This window comes from Rutilus rutilus (genome assembly GCF_951802725.1).
Source record: "Rutilus rutilus genome assembly, chromosome: 7".
NCBI classification, from domain to species: Eukaryota; Metazoa; Chordata; class Actinopteri; order Cypriniformes; family Leuciscidae; genus Rutilus; species Rutilus rutilus.
This window is the reverse complement of record NC_140221.1, coordinates 34,877,695-34,900,572: the sequence shown is the minus strand read 5'-3', so window position 1 is coordinate 34,900,572 and position 22,878 is coordinate 34,877,695. Positions and strand designations below refer to the sequence as shown.

Here is a 22,878-nt window from a genome sequence, read left to right as displayed (position 1 = left end):
TTTATTACATAACAAAATATAATATATTGTCTTGTTCAAAGTGTGCCAAAAAAATAGGTCTCCATAATTACTATTAATTATTACATGTGCATAAAATCATGAAATGGTCATACACTTTTATTTGATTATTTATATTTTCTTTAATAAATACTCATTCTTGGGCTTAAAATATATTAAATACTAAAACAAACAAAAAACATGTTAGGAGACACGTGACCTGGTAAAGACAGTTTATTGGTTTCTAGGCATATAATTATGGCTTGATGCTCATGCCACCATGCACATCATCTACAGTAATCACAACTTGAAGTCACTGCTGTACTGTATTTAGAGATTGAAGAGGAGACACTTGGAGAAGTTTAGAAGTTCCCTGCAGGCTAATCATACAGTTTTTCAAGTAAGCTTTTTTCTGTGCATCCACACTATATAGAACAATTAAACAACAAAGCTGTTAACTCTCATACCCACCCACTCCAGACATGTATACCTGAAATACCCATAGTCTATTGAAGTGTTTAGGCAAGTAAAAGCACACCAATGTTTTTTTTTGGTTTGGACCACAACTCTTTGTTTTTTCGATGTCAAGGAATAAAGTCAGGACTCCAATATAACTGGTTTACATTTGTCAAAAGAACTGAAACTACATTGTTAAGCACAGTGATGACACCGGAGGAAGAATCTGACACTAATATTGAGTTCATTACTGGTAAACTAGGGCTTTAAAATGGGCTTACTGCCTTTACTTTTCTATATACATGCTGTATTTGTCGATGGTCACATTTGTCTAATGTACTAATGTCCTGTGTTATAAGCATTCAATAGCAAACTGGGGGTTCAATACAATGCAGGTTATGCGATGCAATGCAGGAGATGTTAGTTGAGCTTAAAATATACAGCAATTACTCAACAAAACATTTCATAATAATACTGTTACCAATGAGAAAGAGCCGACTGACAAAGAAACATTTTATCAAGTATTTCTAACTACAAAGAGTTAATATTACACACTATGTATTACTTCATACATTTATGAGGCCTAAAATGTATGAGTAACCAATCAGTGTTCTGTCTCTATCCAGTGATGACAATGTTATTGGAAAATGTTGGAACACCAAGATACCTTCAAAATATTGTCCAAACCCTCTTACCAGCAATTGTGGCCATCCAAATCTGTATATAAACATACACACAACACGCATATCTAGTGAACACTTCACGCTTGAGTTAAATTCTGTACGTAATACTGAACCAGGGCTTCAATACACTTGGTTTTTGTGCTGTAAAGATTAAAGGCAGAAGGACATCATTTTTAATGAGGACAACATTGAAACTAGACGAATTTCACACTCATGCCCAGCAGTTTCTCCCTTCTTTGCATCTTCATTTCCACTCTTTCCTTTTCTGTTGAAAGTGATGAGCAATTATCCCTTTGCAGTGAGATGCGCCAATGTAGTCTGTCCCGTTACCTGTTAAATGAGCAGAATATTATATCATGTTTATAAGGGTGTATCTATATGAAAATATTGGAACTGGTCAATCTCTAAAATCGTGAAAAAATTATTTATGTTTGGGGTCAGGAAGATTTTTTTTTTTTTTAAAGAAAGAAAGAAACTATTCAGCAAGATTGCTTTAAATTGATCAAAAGTGACAGTGATAACTTTTATAATGTCAAATAAATGCTTTCTATTCATCAAAAAATCCACAATTTCCACAAAAATATTAAGCAGCACAACTGTTTTCAATATTGATAAGGATTCTGAAGGATCATGTGACACTGAAACTGAAGTAATGATGCTGAAAATGTCAATTGTAATAATATTTCACAATATTACTGTTTTTATTGTCATTTTTTATATAAAAAATGTAGTCTTGGTGAGCATAAGACCCTTGTTAAAAAATAAACATAAAGAAAATCATAACAACCCCAAACATTTGAATGGTACTGAATATCTGTTCTTGCTTACAGTCTATTTGTATGCATGAGTACACAAATTATTTTAACCGATTTTGTACCTTATTGTACATGGTGTTTGTCAGAGGCTGATGGGTTGTTAGGGATGAGTTTGGAGTCAGATCCAGGGCTACAGACCCCTTCTATAAGATTCTTGTTGAAGTCGCCCAGGCTGGCAGCAGGAGACAGTCTGGGATAAGCTAATTGCCCCGTCAGATCCAACAGGTCCTCTAGAGCACGCATGTTACTCATTCCATTCTGCTGGGGAGAGTTCAGTGGGGAAAATTCTGGGATGGAGATTAACTCCTCCTTCGAGACGGGGCTGAGAACACACAACATAAACAAAACAAAAATAAAAAATTAGACAGCAATGTTCCCAGTAAATTTGAGGTGCTTCATACCCCCAGATGTTTTAGTCAGAATAATGTCAGCTGTATGTAAAAAAGCAGAAACAAATAAATGGATACCAAAGATATCAACTATAAAAAAAAAAAGTATTCACAAATCACGAATGATATTTTCACATTGAAACAATATTTTGTCAAAATAGACTCAATATTTATGTATAAATAACGTATTGTGTAATATGCATCTCCTGTCTGCTTGTATGTTTTATTTACATGTGTTTGCTGTTTTGTTTCTTTAGGCTGCTTCAGATTCAGTATTATTATTATGTGTAAATAAAAATCACATTATTCTATTCTTTCTCATTTTTTAACCTTTTGTTTTACTGTGATGCAGTTCCTACCTGGTCAGTGTATAGGGCAGTCCAGTGTACAGGGTTTGTTGACACAGTAATTGTGTCAAACTCACCTAACCTCCATGTACTGCACTTCATCTGCCGCTCCACTCTTCCCTTCCAAAGTGTCCAGATATATAAGAGGCAGAGGCGGTTTTGACTCTGGCAATGGGGTCAAGGAAGAGGGCGGGTGGTCTTTCTCTCCATCCTTTGATTTCACCTGTGTTATCATATGTCCACCAGCCTGAGTGAGAGTCTTTGCTTGTGGGACAGTTACCGTTGAGGTCCCCTGTCCATTGGCATGAGGGATGTCTGATTTCTTCACAGTGATATCCTTCTTGGGTCCCTGAGCTGTGGCCTGTCCATTCATTTGCACAGTTACAGGTGTTTTCACTTGGTTACTGGCCTCCTGTTTGGCCATCTGAGTGATAGTTTGGCTTTTTCCATTGGTCAGGCTGTTTTCCTGTAAGCTGCGAGTGGGCATATTTGCAGGTACTTTCACTTGGGTGGAAACTTTGGGTTTGCTGTCTGTAGTCAACACACTCGTAATATTTGCTACTGTGTTTTCAGGCAAGTTCTTCAGCGGGGTTACCAGCACCTTTGCTGTGGACGTGTCTTCTCGCTTTACCTCTTCTTTCACTTGTAAACTTTGGGTCTTCACCGGTTCACTCTTTTGTCTAATAGCCTTGGCATTTTCTTCACTTACCTTTCCTTTCTCTTCTGTTTTCACTGCAGTATGGTTGATGTTTACTTGGCCGTTCAAGGAGGGATTTGAGCATGACTTCATCTGTTTATTCGTACAGCCATTCTCTGGTCTTTTCCCTTCGCTCTCCAGTTTGTAAGTCTGGCCATGCACAGAGGTTGTCTGCATGATGTTATCCTGAGGTTTGACCTCAGCACCTGAGGTCAAATGGTTACCACCTGAGAAGAAAAGAGGTGTTGGAGACTATTATTATAATGAATCATATCATAAAGCCTGATATTAGTCTGCAAAAGACAGGAAAGCAATCTCATGTTAGTAAACCAGCAAGATACTAACTAATGTCATTGTTACATGTGCATGTATTTTTGATTGATTTGTTTTGCGTAATGATTTGTCTGTCCTTTAGGGGGGCGGAAGGGTTCTTGTTATGTGTGTGCTTGTTTTATTAGGAACTGATTTCCTGCACCTGTGAACCAATGTGAGTGAGGGATATAAGAAGCCTCATTGCCATGTCTGGGCGGCAGGATTTCGGCGGCGGTTCTGTTGCGCTCTCTTTTGTTATCCCTTCCACAATTATGTTTATTTTCTATTTGATAATAAAGTCCCCTATTGAAACGAGCTTTGTTATGATGTCCCTCTTTTGTGTTATGGCTGTGGCCGTAAGAGTCATAGGCACACTTTTAAAGGGAGATGGGGGAAAACATCCATAAAATACACATATTTAATAGGATTTTTAATGTTTTTGAAAGAGTCTTTGATCGAAAATACAGAGAAAACAGAAATATTGTGAAATAATATTACACTTTTATATACCTGTTTTCCATTTTAATATATGATATATGAGTTTATTTATTCCTGCGATGGCAAAGCTGAATTTTCAGCATCATTACTCTAGTCTTCAGTGTCACATGACCCTTCAGAAATCATTCTATTAAACAGAACTCTTAATTTAGAACCTCATGACTTTTTACTTTGTTTTTTAAAAACCCATATTTTTCTGAAAAACTAAATTATATTATTAATCTTTTAATTACTTTGGCAAAGTTTTATATTCATATGACAAAAATAACTAAAAAGAAACCCTCATATATTACCTTTTATAATACTGATCTCACAATATACTTTGGAACCCTTTCAAACAAAAAGCCTATTAATTAATTATTATTTTTTTTATTAACTTATATTTTAGTTGTTGTTATTCTCCGTTTTACATACTCTGAACTGTACCACAATGCCCTATATTTGTCTTGTACATTTTGCATTGTACTTATCTGTAATTGAACTACATAAAAAAAAAGAAATCGTTCTAATTTGCTGATTTGCTGCTCAAGAAACATTTTTTATTGAGCTGCTTAATATTTTTGTGGAAACTGATACACTTTTTCTGGATTCTTTAAGTAATAGAAATTTCAAATGAACAGCATTTATTTAAAATGAAAGTTTTTTGTAACAATTTAAACATCTTTACTGACACTTGATTAATTCAATGGGGGGGGGGGGGGGGGGGGGGGGGGGGACCACACAGATGCCTGCAATGTAAAACAGAGCAGACTAAATTTAGTCTGTGCAGTCTTTGAATAGATCACCTTGAACACAACCTATGACAGAGAATATGATCCCCTACTGCCCTCTCCTGACATTGCGGTAGATACTGCAGTGATGGAAAAATACCAGCAGGCCTGCCTGACACATTAGGTATATACCCAGTCTGCATTCACAAAACAAGGAAACCACATGCATGGGTAACACATTTCTATGGATATCCTAATAGAAACAACACCCACTTTTTATCATAATTTAAAACGTAGTTATTAATATAGGTTTTAATAATGTTGGTGTGTGAGGGTGAGTGTGAGTGTGAGAGAGAGCAGGGTTGAGTCCTACCTGGTGGAGAGACAGGGTGGTAGACAGGAGATAGGGGCTCTGGGCTATCCTCTCTCTGTGTGAATATTAGGTCATTCTGTTACTTTACCTTTCAGAGCAATCATTTCCGCTCTACTTTCTCTACTTGAAAAAGGGCTATTCATATCACATCCATTTGGATGGTAACCCATGTAGCTGTACAATGCTTTACCTAATTGATTAGAAGTCACACGTTCCTGCTCTACAGTAGAGTGCATATACTGTATTCAGCTTAGATGTCACGCTAAACAGTTGTACATTTTAAAATTGATGGATGGACTGTTTCTCACAGATACCTTCATCTCGCCGTCACTCTTTCTGGTTCTCTTCATTATTTCCTCTATTCTCTGCAAAGAATTTAAGCAGATATCAAGAAAATGTAAGCACTTTTTAATGTTGACTCCTATTGCAAAATACAAGAAATAAGAGTGAAAGGAGTAAATGTTGTACTTGGTGAAATCACGTTCACCGACTAGAATGAAATGGTCAGTGAGGTTTGGTGTTTACAGTTTATTTCTGATGTGGTGTAATCTTTCCTTCTACGGCTTCTGCTCTTTTACTGGGTTGTGCAGTATACAGCTGATCTTTACAAAACTGCTTACTGTGGCTTGCTGCTGGTTGTACTACCTTTTTTCGCTGTTGTCTCTCCTGTTCCTCCTGCTGTTTGAAATGTTCTCTCTCCTGCCGCTGACGCTCAGCGTCCTTCTGAGCACGAATCTCTGCCTCCTCTTTCTATTGAACACAGACACAACTGAAAAGATTATGTATGGGTGGATGGATGGATGGATGGATGGATGGATGGATGGATGGATGGATGGATAGATAGATAGATGTTTGTTTTTGGTTTTGAAAATGCAATTTTACATTCTTCAGAAGTTTGGAATCTAACTGCAAGCAAATGCTTTTTGGTCCAGTGACTGAAAAGAGTCATTTCACTCTAAATCGTCTGACCTCTTTCTCCATCTGGGCCTGGAGCTCCTTCTCTTTCTGTTTTTTCTCCTCCTGCTCTCTCTTCTTCAGTTGCTGCTCTTGTCTACATTTCTCCTCCTCTGCTTGACGAGTCTTCTCTTCCTGTCGAGCTCTTTCCTCCAGCTGCCTCTTCTTAAGTTGCTCACTCTTAAGCCTGAAAATCAAACACAGAACAACACAGTCTCATGAGGAAATGTCACTCTAGAACCACTAAAACCTCACTCCTGTACTGTATTCAAGCGACATTCAAACATCACTCTGGCGAAGTATTTTTAATTCTCTTTTATTTTTATTTCTCTCTTTTTATAAGATATCTTTCAGTTTCTCATAATTGTTTAGCACTTTGGTACTTTGTGATTTTTAAAGTACTTTATAAATAAATATGAATTGAATTGAAAAGCATACAAAACCCACACAAATTTGTAGCGCATTTGATAACATTGTTATGCAACGCATACTCATTATAAGGGCCCTATTTTAACAATCTAGGCACATGGTCTAAACCGACCCAAGTGCACTTAGGGCAAGTCCGAATCCATTTTTGCTAGTTTAACAATGGGAAAAATGGTCGGCGTGCCCGTCGCATGGTCTAAAAGGGTTGTCCCAATTCTCTTAATGAGTAATGGGTGTGTTTTGGGCGTAACGTGCAAAAAAACCAACCAGAGTCTCATCTCTCATTCCCTTTAAAAGCCAGTTACGCTAGCACCATGGCAGATGCTATTTACATGTTGGAATTTGCAAACGGAAAGACTAAACGCTTCTCCAGAGAGGAAACGGATCTGCTCGTGCACGAGGTTAAAGCGTGCAAGCAGACAATGCCTGGCACAAATGGGCGCAAATGCATTTGCTATTTGAAACAACGCAGCGCAGGACGTGAAAATGATAACTGCGTCAGGCTGAAACTAGCAAAAAACACTTGCGTCGCGCCTGGCGCTGCATTGCGCCAAGTATATGATAGAACCCTAAATGTCTGAGTCACGTTCAACAAGTACTGAACACATAGAAATACAGCATCAGTCACACAGACACACACTTTTCCTGCTCCTCCAGTTCCCTGCGTTGTTTCTCCTCCTGTTCCTTCAGCAGTCTGGCCAGACGCCTGCGTTCTGCAAGCAGACGAGACGCCTCCTCAGCATCTGTCGTTCCAGCAGCCACCTTGCCAGCAGAGTTCACCGATGAAGGATCTGTCAGAGAGTGAAAGCAAGAGTAAAACCATTTTCACAATTTAAAGCCACTGTGAATGAGGAGAGCATAAATACAAATTAGACATATAATTGCAGTTAAAATGAGTTTTAACAAGTGAGACACTAGTCCAAAACTACTGAACTTTGGAAAGCTCAGGGGCCACAAAACAGGATCCCTTTAGGCCGTTTTTCTAGGGCCAAACTCCTAATTTAGATACTATAGTAATTATTTTATACTAATGAGGCCATGTGTGGTATCCAGTATGACCAAAATCTTATATCACAGCAACAGTATATATCATGATATAATATTTTTTTTTCCTTAAAATTTAACCCAAAAATGTATATATTACACAATCATGTAGTAATTAATGGCTATTTCTGATAATCCAGTTAATTAAAAGCTTTACAAATGAATGTTATACTACCTCCTCTCACTTGATTATTTTTTTAGCCTGTTTTATCTTAATTAGTTTATTTTAACTGAACAGTATTTGGTATTTTTTGTATTTTCTATTTGTCTTCAATTAATTTAAGATGAACTGACCGACACACAGCAAAAAATACGATTATTAATTTAACAAATGAATGGTAATCCAAAACAGCACATAATGCAACTCAAATAAAAAACAAAACACACAAAAAGTAGCACATTAAAATATTATAAATAAGCTACATATGAAAAGCCACAAAAAAAGGCTTGAGTGAGTCTGCACTAGTTTACTGAAGCAGCAGGTCATATTGTGTTAATGGTTTCAGACCCACCTGCACACTTGCTGGCAGTCGCATCATTACAGTTTGACTTGGGATGGTTTTTCTCAGGGGTCTCCATCTTGTCATTCATTTTTTGTTGGTTTTCCAAAACACTTTTCTTCTCCTTTGCCCCATTAGTGTGATTTTCTATCTTTATTGTTCTTCTTTCTGGAGGAGGTGTGCCGGAAACAGACGTCTCCATTTTTGGTGCCTTATCCAAACTTTCATCGTTAGGGCCCTCCTTCGGATCCTGACTTTTGACGTCCTCTGCTTTTTTGTCTTGTGTCTTCCTGTTGTTGTCACTGACTGGCGTGGCTGGTCTGTGTTTCATAGGGGAGGGTGGATACTGCCGCACTGTACATGGTGACTGAGTACGATTCTTAGGCACTAACCTTCAACCATACAAACAAACAGCTGATTCAGATACTTATAGTCAGCAGAGTACTGAACAAAAATGTAATTAATTGGAGATCACTTTGCTAGCATTCTACATAATATAGATAAGTGTGTGTATGTTACTTGGGTGTGGCGGGTGAGGCAGAGCGCTGGGTAACATCAGCAGGAGATTTCGCTCGCCTCACTGGTGAACCTGTGGCCGGAGAGCCAGTCCTCCTCTCTCTACGCAATCTCTCCTTCTGCAAAAAACACATAACACATGACACTCTATGGTACACAGCTGCCACATGGCAACATACCAGTTTCCTTCGCTTTGTCATTTTTCACAAACACTATAAAAAAATTCCATTGGTGAAATCAAAAGGGCAGTCTTTAAAGTAACCAATAATGTGCTGTTTTAACCCACTTGACTATCGATTTCCTCTCCAAGTGTTTCCAGATTATCAACCTTACTGTATATTTCTGAAGGTCTAATTTGGTTCTGAAGTTAATTTGATGTTTTTATTCAAAGATCAAATTGGTTTGACATACATTTCCAAGATTTCTTAATTTTTTTGAGAGAAGTCTCTAATGCATGCCAAGGCTGCATTTATTTGATCAGTAAAAACATAAATATTATGAAATATTTCTACAATTTCAAATAATCGTTTTCTATTTGAATATACTGTATATTTTGAAATGTAATTTATTCCTGTGATGGTAAAGCTGAATTTTCAGCATCATTACTCCAGTCTTCAGTGTCACATGATCCTTCAGAAATGATTCGAATATGAGGATTTGATGCTTAGGTAACATTTTTTTTATATATATATTATTATCAATGCTGAAAACAGTTGTGCTGCTTAATATTTTTGTGAAAAACTGATATATTTTTTCAAGATTCTTTAATGAATGGAGTTCAAAAGAACAGCATTTACAGTATTTGAAATGTAAATCTTTTGTAACATTATAAATGTCTTTACTGTCACTTTTGATCAATTAAATGTCCTTGTATTAATGTCTTTAAAAAAACAGTAGATTAATTTATACAAAATATTGATAAAATATCACCAACTGTTTCAAATTGTCATTAGAGTGTTAAAAATCAAATTAAAAAAGCTACTTAATTAAAATGAACATAAAAAATAGATAGTGATAATGAAGATAATGTATACAATAGAAGTGTTTTATTGCCTGTATTTGCATGTCTGTATGGACAGTATGACTAGCTAAAAACAGAAGAGGTGAGCTTCTTTTGAGTTTGTGACAGATACTGTATGTCCTGACCTTGGGGGTGTTGGGGGCACTGACAGCTCCAATGGACTCTTCTGCTGGCACAGGATTGTTTCTGCGGCGGCTCGGTGACCCTCGGTAAGGTGACCTGTGAGGACTGGGGGGCACTGAATGGGAGAGACATAGGAGCATTTCTCAGTCAGAATAGATATATCAATATTACCATTTTTGTCTACACAGCGTAAACTGACATTAAACACTTAGTAAGCCACGTGTACACACATACACACTCTTTGGTTATTTGAAACAAAGAAAACAAAAACATTCAGTGGCACAAATGAACACAGATGTAATTCAGCTCCAAGCTTTTACAACACAATACACCTGTTGCGGAGTGTGTCTGTGTGTTTGTGTGTGTGTGTGTGTGTGTGTGTGTGTGTGTGTGTGTGTTACCTTTGCAGCGCAGGCAGGACAGATGCATCTCTGCAGCACTGTTACAGCGAGCCAGTGAGGAGTGTGTGTGTGTGAGGAGGCCATTCACTTTTTGTTTGTCCATAGAATTCAGATGACCATGATGGCCTGACAGAGAGAGGGATGGAGGAATGCAGAGAATGAAGGGGAAAAAGGTAGGGATGAACTGGATGGATGGGACTGACATAACATTAATATGAATGTAGAGATGGAGGGATGTATTTGGATAGGTGTGTCCAAAGCCTCTTTTTTTAACATGTATTAAAAACTTTATGTTAAAGAGACAGAAGCATACAGCTCCACAGATTTAGACTGACCTTGATATGAGGTTGAACAATTAATGGCAGAAAATCTATTTCATGTGAACTACTGTTTTAAGGTATTTCACATAGTTTATTGCATCTTTTCTAACAAACCTAATTAGGATGTATAGAAAACATGATGATGAAGGGCAATTAGGGGTTCTGAGAGGGTTAATATACGCATGGATGTGCATGTGTGTGTGTCTGTGTAGTTAAGTCTATTGTGACCATGCCTGCTGAGATCCAAATAGAAAGAAAAACTACCTATGTACAGACATACATGCACACGCAACACTTCAACACTGAAATAACCATAGCTGTGATTAAAGTACTGGTTCACACAAATGAAGTTGTTAGTAAAAAATGTATAGTCACAATCATACAAAACTCACAAGAAGACACAGCAGCACACTGACATTCAGTTTTGCTTTGACTTTCACCAACCAAGTACTGAGCAGAGCAAGTGCACAATAAATATACAGTGCCGTGCTAAAGAATTCAGACTCAACAGTTCTCCCATTCTCTGTTTTGTTTTGTTTTTTATTTTATATTTATATTTATATTTAGCTTACCACCATATTGAAATAGTGCCACAGATTATAAGAAAGATGCGATTTTCACGAGGCTCTATTTACTTAAGGGGTATTTTTACATAGCAAGCCTGTGCAAAACATGCTGTCATGATGCTAGGGTGTTGCTATGTGGTTGCTAGCATGTTAGATTTTTTGGGGTGATTTCTATGTGGTTTTGTATTGACACAAGTAAATAAAGAAAAACATCAATAAAAATATTTAGGCCTAAATTCTAAATTTAAAGGTATAGCGGAGAATTTTCTTTTTCCGGGTGGATCATCAAGACTATTGGTCCTCCTAAGTGTCAATCATTCCGGTGATATGACACTTAAGGCCGTCATACGTGCTCGTGCACACGATTCACACGATGGCGTGCGCTCAAAACACAGGTTGGGCTTCCCACTGATGCCTCAGTCGCGAAGTTTCTACTTGACAGGTAAAGTTTGGCATGCAATTTGGAGAAATCCATTTAAAATCACTGCTAGTAAAAGTTAATGTAAGCTAAGATTAGCTCGTGCATGCTCTCTCGTGCACACGTTTAATAGGCGTTCCCTTTCGGGAGCAGGTAGAGTGTTGCGCATGTGCATTTTTTCAAAAAGTGGAGAGGGCGGTTCTTTTCTAAAATTCGGGAAAATCCTCCGCTATACCTTTAATATTTATGCATTCGATTTGCAATGCAATTTCTGACCCTTGCATGCAAACTGAATGTGTTTTAAATACACAATGAACAATTTTATATATTTATCATCAATAAATTCAATTTATTTCAATCTCATATATTTGAACTATAATTGAATATAGTTTGTTCCTTAGCTAGTCATATTTGATTCATATTTTTTAACTGAATAAACATGGTTATAAACTGATCATGTTCTAAGCTATTTGAATAAATACATTTTGAAATGATGTTTTTTTTTTTTTTTTTTTTATAAAACCAACTAGATGCCAATAGTTAAAATTAAACTTGATTTTCAACCTGCATGATTTTTCCAGTGCAAAATCTTAATTGTTTCATTTATGTATGACTGGCAAATATGCATCACATTTATTTGTTTTCTTAAAACTTTTTTCCAAATGGAAATGTTATATGCAATTTTCCTAAATATTTGTGTTAGTCTGGTCCTTAGATATGGCTCATATCCCTCCTTTAGTGTAATAGGATTATTTAATTTGTTTTACCTGTTTTATCACCCGGCAGGCAAAAATCATAAGTCAAGCATTAGTATTTGCCATAGCATGCACCACTAATTAAACAAATTTTGGCTTTCAGTGGTTAAACATAAAATAAAAATCACATTAAACTGAATTTAAATAAAGGGTTTGTAATTCAGTGTTTGAGAGAAGGTGCTAAAGGCCTGAATATGTTTACAAGGCACTGTACATTCAGAATAGGTATAGCAGCATGTGAATTGCTCAGCAAAACAAAAATCTTGGACATTCTCATACTTGAAAGCAGCCTTCTCTTGTCATCCCCTTATCTTGCTGGCTCTTGATCTAAAAACATTTTCAAGGCAGCTAATTTTACATAGCGTTAATGGGCAGTCTCTTGTCTGAGACCTAAATGCAACTAGGTCACATTTGGATATTATGCAAGCGTTTACCCCATTTAGCCCCGTAAGTGCTCAAGCAGGAACCAGGGAAGGAGAGCAGGCTGGTTTAGAGTTTTGGGATGGAAACCAAAAACTAGAAGAATGGTGTCAATCTGAGGGGACAGGAGGCAGAAGGTGGTGAGAAAAGGCCAGCTTTAGGGTTCATACCGTTGCCTGATTCGATGGCAGTAGGAGAGGGGGCAGCGAGGTCATGGGGGAGGGCAGCAGAGAGAGGAGGCGGGGCATTCTCCCAGTCACCTGGGCGATGGGGTCACGGCAGAGCACAGCAGAAACAGCACAGCGTTATGGACAGACTGGGCACCCTTAGGTGAAGTGTGTGTTTATGGGTTGGTGTGTGTGTACCTTAGCACACACACCTAAACACTTTCACCACATCCTCTGGCGCTCTCCAAGCATAGCAGCCAGACACAATGAGCAGGGCTGATCTGACTTCAGACACACTCAAACTCAAAACCTGTGTCCTTCACACACACACATACACACTGCAATCATCAAATCAGAACACGCTTTTATGATCAAGTCCTGAAATCATCTCAGTGCTCTCAATAAGCATTCACACTTAATTTCTAGGGAAAAACATAAAGCAACAGGAATTAGGATGATTGTGTCTTAAGATGAATCGTTCAATTATCACTGTGGATAAAAGCACACACTAAATTAATAAATGTAACTTTTCGATGTAAAATAAATAAATAATTTAATAATGTTTAAATTTTATTTTATTTTACAATCAACAATGACCTCAATATTGCACAAACACACATTTTTCCTTTTGAACTTCCCTAGCTTTTTTAATGATTAAATCTAAGGCTCCAAATCAATAACCAATTTCTTAACCAATTAATGAGCCTGTATCTAAATCAAGCCAAAAGGACGGAGCGCAGCTCACAGAAAGTGCTGATTCACTCATGCCTGCTCGTCTTTCCTCTCTGATGAGCTGAATTATGAAACCTGAGCTCAGCTCTAGTAACACTGTGTCCTAAAGCCCAGACAAAATCATGCAAATGCAAAGACGCTGCACTGTAGCTGCACAATAACTTCTTAACATACAACTGCTCTGTGGAAAATTTACAGTTGTTTTTTTGTTTTTTAAATGTCACCTCAAAAAAATGATCTGGAATTTAAACATGCATGTTTATTTAACAAAAAAAACATTTAAAGCCAATAATCTTGTATTTAACTACTAAATAACGTTCATGACATAAAATGAAGATGGAAATTTTAATAATAAATTAAATTGAATTTAGAAAAATGCAAAATAAAAGCATTTTCATGAGTGGTCTCAATCCACCATTTCATGAAAGATTTTAATCGCAGTAGTGCCTTCCTTCCATTCTCACTCCATCACTACTCACTCCCCTCCACCAAGTCTCTGCTTTTCTTCATCCAATGTCATGTGTGTTCATTACACTCACCTTGGGCGGTGCCGTTGGGACCCCATACCCAGCGTTTATTCCTGTTCTCCAGCTGCAGGCTGCGCTCATGTGATCTCCTCATCAGAGCCTCCAGACGCTCCTGTGTGTGCCGTTACAGCACAGGAAACACCAGACACTCACTTCACCAATGGATATTTACACCAACAATATTAGCACAACTACTCTATGAACAGATATATGCACTGAAAGAACCATATGAGTGCTCATATGCACCACCGTTCAAAGGTTTGGACTAAGATGTTTTATTTTTTGAAAGAAACGAATACTTTTATTCAGTAAGGATGCATTAAATTGATCAATAGTAACATTAAAGCCATTTATAATGTTATAAAAGATCTCTATTTCAAATAAATGCTGCTCTGTTGAACTTTCTGTTAATAATAGAATTTTTTATAAATGCAGTACATCTGTTTTCAACATTGATATTAATTACAAATATTTCTTGAGCACCAGAATTATCACCAAATTAGAAGGATTTATGAAGGATCATGTGACACTGAAGACTGGAGTAATAATGCTGAAAATTCAGCTTTGCCGTCACAGGAATAAATTACATTTTTAAATATTAAAATACAAAATGACTGTTTTTACTGTATTTTGGATCAAATAAATGCAGCCTTGGTGAGTATAAAAATAAAAATTCTTTCAAAAACATTTAAAAAAATCTTTAAAGAATGGCACATCACCAACTAAGATACTAACTATAACCTTAACTTTAAATTTCCCTTATTAAGGTCTTTACTAGGATTTCAGGTTGTAATGATTAGCACTGGAACTCATTCCCTTCCATAGAAAGGGTGCCAATAAGCACCACATGATCAGGAAGTCGTATACTCAAATATTCACATGACTATTCAGAAAGCAAGTTTCAGCCATCTTATTTACGCTTTCATTTGTGTTTGCTTTGCATCTATGAAAATGGTTCCAGCAACATTTGTTGAGTCCATCATCACCTCCCCCGCATGCCACCTTGTTCCTCTTTCTTTCTTTGCCCACTCCTTTTCAGGATCTGCTTTTCCAAAATGAACATAGTTGTGAAAGCTGACTGTGTGGTAGATGAAGGCCGTGTTTGAGAAGAATAATGAATCCACAGCCCAGCGAGAGATAAGGATTAAAATAAAGTCTGATCTGATCTGGCCAAATCCCTCTGATTGGAGAAGTATCACAAGCCCAGACACCCAGTAAACACTCGCAGGCTCATAACAGATAAATGAGTGTGTAAGAATCGTGTCTGCCCTGTGGGTGGCTGATATTACATGGCAAGGCAGGAATTCATTGCCATAGAAAATGTCATTTCACACAACATAAAAAGTCATGATTCTTTTTTTCTTTTTCTTCTTAAATTCAGATGGTTTTAATCACAATGCAGCCCTAAATGAATTCACAATACAGGCTGTGTAGCTGTCCTACAGTTATTTGAGATGAATCACAAGGGATGTTTGAAATGACTGTCCTGACATCTGGCATATCAGTGAGAAAATTACATTCGAAAGGTCAAGGGAAGAGGAGCACAATTATCTTGTGTCCTTCTCAAATGAAAAGAAAAACACTATCTATAATTCCAGTGACTCATTAACCTAGGTCTGGTGGATTTGACTAGAGATCTCTGACCTTCTCCTCTTCTAGCTGCTGTCGTCTCTTCTCCTCCACGGCTGCCCTGCGAAGCTCCTCCTTCTGTCTCTGCTCGTCCAGCCGCTTCCATCGCTCTTCCACCGTCTTCTCATACTGCAGCTGCGCTCGCTTCTCCTTGTCCTTTATAGCTTGCTCCCGTGCAGCTGAGAAAGAGCGAGAGAAACTATTGACTACATTCTGGCTTGTTATGAAAAAAACCCATCCAACTCAGAGCTCATCATCGTTACTGACAGCTTCTCACAAGGAATGTTCTTGTGTACATTCACCATTTTTTCAATTGTTGGTCTATGTAGAAACTGGACAAACATCGTTGGCAATTAGCATTGTGTTGTTTAGATATCAGGACAGGTTACTATGGGTTAAATTATACTCTTAGGTAGATTTGGTTTGTAGTGGACAAGTTCATAACAAACTTCTTACAAACAACTGTACAAAGGATGGGAGTCATCATTAAATATCAAACCATTCATCCGCTGTATTTGTCTAATACACAGAGACGCTGGGGAAAGCTGTGTCTCCCCAATCAGCCTACTAGACCATCAGATGAGAAAATCACATTGTCCTGCCTCAATATGAGATGTTGTCAGGCTACATGTCAGTGTCATTATTCTAGAATTATTTTCGCAACTTGTTACAAAATAAAAAGTCTCTTACCTCAGTAAAACAAACTTGTCTGTCCTGTCATACTTTATACTGTGCTCGCGGCACGCACTCTTTAGTTGCACACGCTGTATATCACATGAAATTTTGGGCATGTGTTTTGTTATGTTGTCAATTAGCAAGTTATGAAATTACCAAAAAGTACCAATAAATTACGTAACTGGTACGTCTTGTGTTTGCTGTGAAGGATTTTTGAATGCAGGTTTTATTAACAGTTCATGTTAGTATTGTGTATATATTAGTGTAACTAGCTTCTATTACCTTGACCCAAAAAAACACTTTATGTTCACTTCATGTTATTTTCTATATTTTTGATGATCATACTAACTTACTTTCATAGTAACTTACTTTATTGTATTATCAAAAACTAGTTTAGGACTGCTCTTTATTAGCCTTACCTTATAATGTTTATTCATCAGAGTTAGTGATATTCTTACAATTTATATGTATGTTAAGTAAAGTGGGAAGGCACTTGTGTGTGTCGATCATTTTTGAGAAATAAATTTGCCTGGTTCAAATTCCTACAAGTCTGGGTCGAGGTTTAATGACCTTGGGAAAATATTGGTCCCATGGCCAAACCATTAGGGAACCACTTTTCTAGACCATTTCACAATTTGACTCAAAGAGTTTCTGTTCTTTAAAAATATATTTCCAAACCAAAACATTAGGGGAAAAGATAGAATTGTTTCAATGAAAGCATGATCAAATATTATGGTCATCAAGGTTTTTTCAATGTGAAAATTGGACAGTTTCCTTAAATAAAACAAATGCTGGTGCCACATTTCACACACAGCCTCACAATTGGCTTTAAAGTTTTTTTTTTATTGTTTTTCAAAGTTGTTTTAAAATCTGTCTCAAGATATTTGCATTGCACTGCATCTAGCATTAATACACCACCACTATTAATATATATATACTGACAAACACTTGCAATTTTGATAAAAAAAAAAAAAAAAAAACATTTAGTCATTCATGTAGAGCAAGTAGAGAATGGTGCTAGCAACACCAAGATCATAGGGTCAATTTCCCTAAATACATGAACGTACTGAATATATACTTTCAATACAATGTAAGTTGCTTTGAATAAAAGTATTTGCCAAATGCATAGATTAAAAACTTAAATTAAGGCCCATCCAAAGTTGAAATCGCCCTATGAGTCACTAATTTGAATTTACTGCCTCCACACATACAGAGACATAAACAGACACACTTACCCAAACTCTTCTCCCTCTCCTCACGTCTCTCTTTGGCAAGCCTCATCCTATCATCTGTCTTCAAATAGCCCTCCAAATCTTTGACAGAGTGACAGGGAAACATAAACACAAAGGAAAATAGACACTTTATCTCTTTAGACAGGTTTTACACTGCCTGTGCTTTTAGACAAACAGTCAGGTGAGTTGGAAGATGTCCACTCAACACAAACAGAAAAGGTGGGACTTACATTGTTTACCTGCATATGCGTTGGTATTGGCCGAATGGCGTGAAGGTGAAGCGTGCCCATTGGTCTGAGTTTTCTTTTCTGTGACAGTGGGCGGGGCCAGTGCATCAGCTTTAGATAGGATGAAGATAAAGGATGAGGAGGATGAAGAAGAAAACCTTGTCAGTGAAAGTTCATTAGTAGCCATTGTTAATTCTGCAATCAACCTCTTTTCAACAATATGATATCTGTCCAAAAATCATACATAATATAATATAATATAATATAATATAATATAATATAATATAATATAATATAATATAATATAATATAATATAATATAATATAATATAATATAATAAATGCATTCATGTAGCTTAAAAAATACAGAATGGCGCTTACAACACCAAAGTCATGGGTTTGATTCCCAGAGAATTCAAGAACTGACTTTAATAGTTTAATAAAGGTGCAGTGTACAACTTCTGCATCAATAGCAGCAGAGAATTGTAAAAATGTTGACTATTTCCGTCTGTGCCAATAGCCTTGTGGGTAGTGCGCCGACATATAGCGCAGTTCCCGGATCGAGGTCCTTTGCCGATCCTGTTCCCCTCTCTCTCTCTGCCCCATGCTTTTCTGTCTCATCTGCACTGTCCTATCTTTTAAAAAAATTACTATTTCCAAACTGATTTTCCAAACACCTCTACCACCCTGTCTGCAATTTTTTTAACAAACTGGTAGTTTGGCTTACCTAAACTTGTCTGCACTCCATGATTCATCACAAAAACGAAACATTTCAACTTTAATGTTACTGGGCAAAGTGTAGGAGGGTCTTACTCTGTTTCATAGAAGGGCTGCCTGGGTTGGTTTTCTGGTAAGTTGGTGAGGCATGGCCATTGCTTTGAGATTTCTTTTCCGGAGTTAAAGGTGATGTCATGACTTTAGTAACTGCAGAGAAATAGAGAACACACCAATTTGTAGAAAATTGATTGAAATGGCAAGCTTTTTGAGAAGACCTTGACATACATAGCTGGCCTTGTTACACAGAGATATTGTACTTGAGTTATAAAGACACACACATATAAGTATATCAAATGGCAGACAGAGCATTACAGAATTACTGCTAAACAAATTGAGGTAGGCTAAACAGAGAGTTTGTTTATGTTCTGAGTCTAGCAGAAAGAAGAGACCATTGATTCCTTCTGGACTAGATTATAAATCTGAAGCTGTGGCCTAGTTACTTCTGCTATTCCCAAACTTTAAATGCAAACACAATCAGTCATTTCACAGTCACATACACTTAATAGAGTCAGACATTATATCATTTATCCACAAAGATTTGCACCCATGGGAACACATAAACAACACTCATTGAAATGAACAATCCACTGACAATCAATATATTAGGCAGTTAAGTACAGAACCAAATTACATTTCGTGACCTGAAAAGTACAGTGGGCTCTATAAATAACTAGATGGTTCTTAAATTGTCTACTTTATTTTCTATTTCCTTGTTGACAGCATTGAAATCTTTTTAGTTCAATTATGTTCCGTTTCCGATCTTCTTTCCTTCCTCTGCATGACGGTTCTTTTAAATAAATTGCTCACTCATGATGGTGTCCGTTGTTGGCTCTGTCTCCTTCCTTTCTCTCTCTCTTTCTGCTTCCAAATCTATATTCCCAGGCCAGTACACACACACTCTGCTATAAGAATCAGAGAGTGCACATAAAGCTGACTGAGAATGTGTGAGCTCAATCTCATAAAGAACAATGAATAAAGCAACACAGCACTACAACTACTGTGGGTTTTTATAATAATTAAAAAAAAATTATAAATAAATAATTTTGTAGGTTCTCTGGATGTCTTTACTTAGCACTACAATAAAGACCATGAATGAATATATATATATATATATATATATATATATCCTCTAGCTAGTACGCTTCTTGAGGCCAGGGGAGTGAGGTTTACCAACAGCTCTTACTAGCTGGCCTCCGTTACACTCACCCCCCTAAACCTCACTCCCATCCGGGTCGCAGCACTAATGTAACCCCTCAAGGTCCTACTCGCCCTTACTTTGAACCCAGGTTGCCGGCATGAGAGGCGGGCGAGCTAACAAGGGCGCTAAAGATCACAGGCTCTAGCTTCAGTCGCTAGTGTGCCTCTTGAGGCCAGAGGAGTAAGGTTTACTTGCACAGCTCCTACTAGCTGGTCTCTGTCACATTTATAACACACTATATCATAGAATCGAAATGTTTAGATGTGGCTGATAAAACTCTAACTGTTGTAAACTCTTAAAAATAAAAGGTTCCGAAAGGGAATTTTGGAATTGCGATGCAATAGAATAACTATTTTGGGTTCCCTTAAGAACCTTTCTGTGAACACTGAACAGTTCTTAAAGTCTACATAACTTTATAGTATATACAGTAGTAAGTCTAAATAATTATCTTAAACTTGAGAGTGATCTGTCAAAATACTTAGTGCACACACTAAGTGCACTATTCAGGTTTGGTTAAGGACATTAAAGTAACATGCAGTAGAACAGGGACAGTTCTGCAGATGCTGCTTAAATCACACGCATTCACTCACAGCTAGACTGAAGCGAGCTCCTGAGCCGGATGTTGCTCTCTTCATTGATTTTCCATTAAATTAATTTGGCAAATGGACGTGGTTTAGTCTTACCGGCTCTAATCTCATCAGAGTTTTGACTTTATAGTGTTGGGCGGTGTTCGCCCCGTCAACTTTCGAGAGCCTACCATGTCATGAAAATGCAACGCAGTACAAAAATAATGTAGGCTAGCTACTTGCCCCATCTGAGGATGACAAACAAACAAACAATAAAGACCTGCAGCGAGTCGCACCGGCAATTGTACGAAACAAAAAAACTGAAAAAAGCAAAAGGTAATAGGACTAAATGAAAGAAGAATTCCGAAGTGGAGCACGGCCAGTTAGGATGTGAAAAATAATACATTTTGTCGGCCAGATCAGACAGAAGCATTTTGAAAAGGAAATAATTCAACTGGGCACGTCAGTCATTGTTCTTCATCGCCACACTGTAAGCTAGTATGCATGCTAGATAAGCATAAACATATCTTTGAGTGTCCTACTCATCCAATACCACGCTAACAAAACTCCGCAGGTACGCTTAATGAATTATTGACAGACAGAATGTTACCTTTGCGCAAGTCGCTCACCTGTCGTTGTACTGACAGCGGTGTTGACAGCGTTCTCCGCCATCTTCGTGGTCCACCGGCGGCTCTCCCAACCGCAATGTCACGGACAGCGACGCAGCAAAACGCTATCCCCAAAAATTCAGGCCAAGAGAAAAAGCATAGCCAGCCCCTTCCTGGACTGCTGCTGCGGTACCGGGAACGGATCCGCTTTCCACAATCTCAGCAGAATGCGCTCTGTGGCGCTATCACAGATTGGTAGGTTTGCAGTGATGAATCGATTGAGATTAAAGTTAGTCTCGCGCGGCAGCCGGGAGTTTTTTTTACCAGCTGTCCCGTAAAGGGGATACTAACACCCGAATAGCGTTTGTGGAGAGACTCAGTCTGGTTAGAAAGGCTGGACAGCGCAGTAGTGCTGAAACACTGAGTGACGTCATCGACAGAGGCAGAGATTTCGATCTTCGAGAAACGACTGCACACGTCCACATGTTCACAACCAAAACTTTTCAAATTACACATTTTTAGTATACTTAGGGCGAATTAAAGAAAGCAATAATAGTACAAATTAAAATAGTTAAAATCCAGTTTTGTGTGGGTCTATACACAGGGAAAAGAGAGAAAACGATGAACAATAGCAGCAAAAATGTTAGCGTGTGTAAATTTTAGGAAGGTGTCGTCGCGAGCTAAGCGTCCAAACAATTCCACTGACCTCAAAAATATGCGGTCACGGTCAAATGTAACTTAGATTCTACATATTTGAATAATAGCCTAATTAAAATTAACATAGAGAAAAGAGATGATTTTTTTATTATGACAAAAAAAGAAATAGACAAGAGTCACATATTTTAATGTTAAATATCATATTACTTGGTAAGTTATAGATACATAAACATTACATGTGAATGGAATGAATGAATACCCAATATCACCCATTTCAAAGCTGACATTAATAAGATTTACCTTGAAACCTCACAAGGACTTTCAAGCCGCAAAGCAATCAGACCTATGGACATTTACAAATAATTAAATTCCTTTTTATTTTGATTATTCATGTATACTCTTTTCTTTTCTGTTTTATTTTTTTTGTTTGTTTTTTTATCGTAATATCTTTGATATGAATGTTATCCTTAACAATACCAGATGTTAAAAATCTTATTAATGATTTTATGATGCTATGAAATTAGACATTTTATTATATTTTATAGCAGCATTATACAGACCCTTTCCAAAAAATTTGAATATCATGGAAAAGTTTATTAATTTCCATAATTCCATTCAAAACGTTAAACTTCCATATAGATTCAGGGCCCACAACTTAAACGATTTCAAGTATTTAGTTGTTTATTTGTACATAATTTGGCCTTCCAGCTCATAAAACCCACGAAAACAGGATTTCAAAAAATTAGAATATTACATGAAATCACACAGTAATTACACAGTGATACCATGGTCATTGAACCAGGTTTTGGTTATTTTGGCAGTGTGGGCAGGTGCAAATCCTGCTGGAAATGAAGTCAGCATCTCCATAAAGCTTGTCTGCTGAAGGAAGCATGAAGTGCTCTGAAAATGTCCTGGTAGACGGCTGCGTTGAGTAAACAGCACAGTGGACCAACACCAGCCGATGACATGGCTCCCCAAACCAACACAGACTGTGGAAACTTCACACTGGACTTCAAGCATCTTGGATTGTGTGCCTCTCCATTCTTCCTCCAGACTCTGGGACCTTGGTTTCCAAATGAGATGCAAAATTTGCTCTCATCAGAAAAGAGGACTTTGGTCCACTGTGCTTTATTAAATCCAGA

The 22,878-nt window shown here is 37.4% G+C and overlaps 1 protein-coding gene across 4 annotated transcripts; it reads right to left on the bottom strand.

Annotated features, from left to right (window-relative positions):
• Positions 1-214: 214 nt before the first annotated feature.
• Positions 215-21,511, bottom strand: map7d2a (MAP7 domain containing 2a). 4 transcript variants are annotated; one of them, XM_084413812.1, is made up of 18 exons: positions 21,101-21,511; positions 18,744-18,854; positions 17,943-18,041; positions 17,707-17,784; positions 15,812-15,975; positions 14,180-14,279; positions 12,912-13,001; positions 9,864-9,976; positions 8,721-8,836; positions 8,214-8,593; positions 7,298-7,448; positions 6,247-6,418; positions 5,923-6,027; positions 5,592-5,642; positions 5,278-5,332; positions 2,765-3,611; positions 2,014-2,273; positions 215-1,466 (listed from the first exon to the last, which is right to left on the bottom strand). In XM_084413812.1, the coding sequence occupies exons 1-17, from the start codon at positions 21,141-21,143 to the stop codon at positions 2,015-2,017; spliced, it is 2,934 nt and encodes a 977-aa protein (XP_084269938.1). In that variant the 5' UTR covers positions 21,144-21,511; the 3' UTR covers positions 215-1,466; position 2,014. The 4 variants fall into 4 exon arrangements, with proteins under 4 accessions (XP_084269938.1, XP_084269937.1, XP_084269940.1 ...); XM_084413811.1 differs by having other exon boundaries at positions 17,934-18,041; positions 21,101-21,484; XM_084413814.1 differs by lacking the exon at positions 12,912-13,001 and having other exon boundaries at positions 21,101-21,490.
• Positions 21,512-22,878: the final 1,367 nt, after the last annotated feature.

Bases quoted from the DNA above. Each gene is read 5' to 3' on its own strand.
- map7d2a (XM_084413811.1), bottom strand. From the start codon at position 21,143: ATGGCGGAGAACGCTGTCAACACCGCTGTCAGTACAACGACAG. The intron at 9,977-12,911 runs GTATGAACCCTA...TCTCCCATTCAG, and splicing joins TGCCATCGAATCAGGCAACG to TGCCCCCCAGTCCTCACAGG. The intron at 5,333-5,591 runs GTATCTGTGAGA...ATATTCACACAG, and splicing joins AGAGTGACGGCGAGATGAAG to AGAGAGGATAGCCCAGAGCC.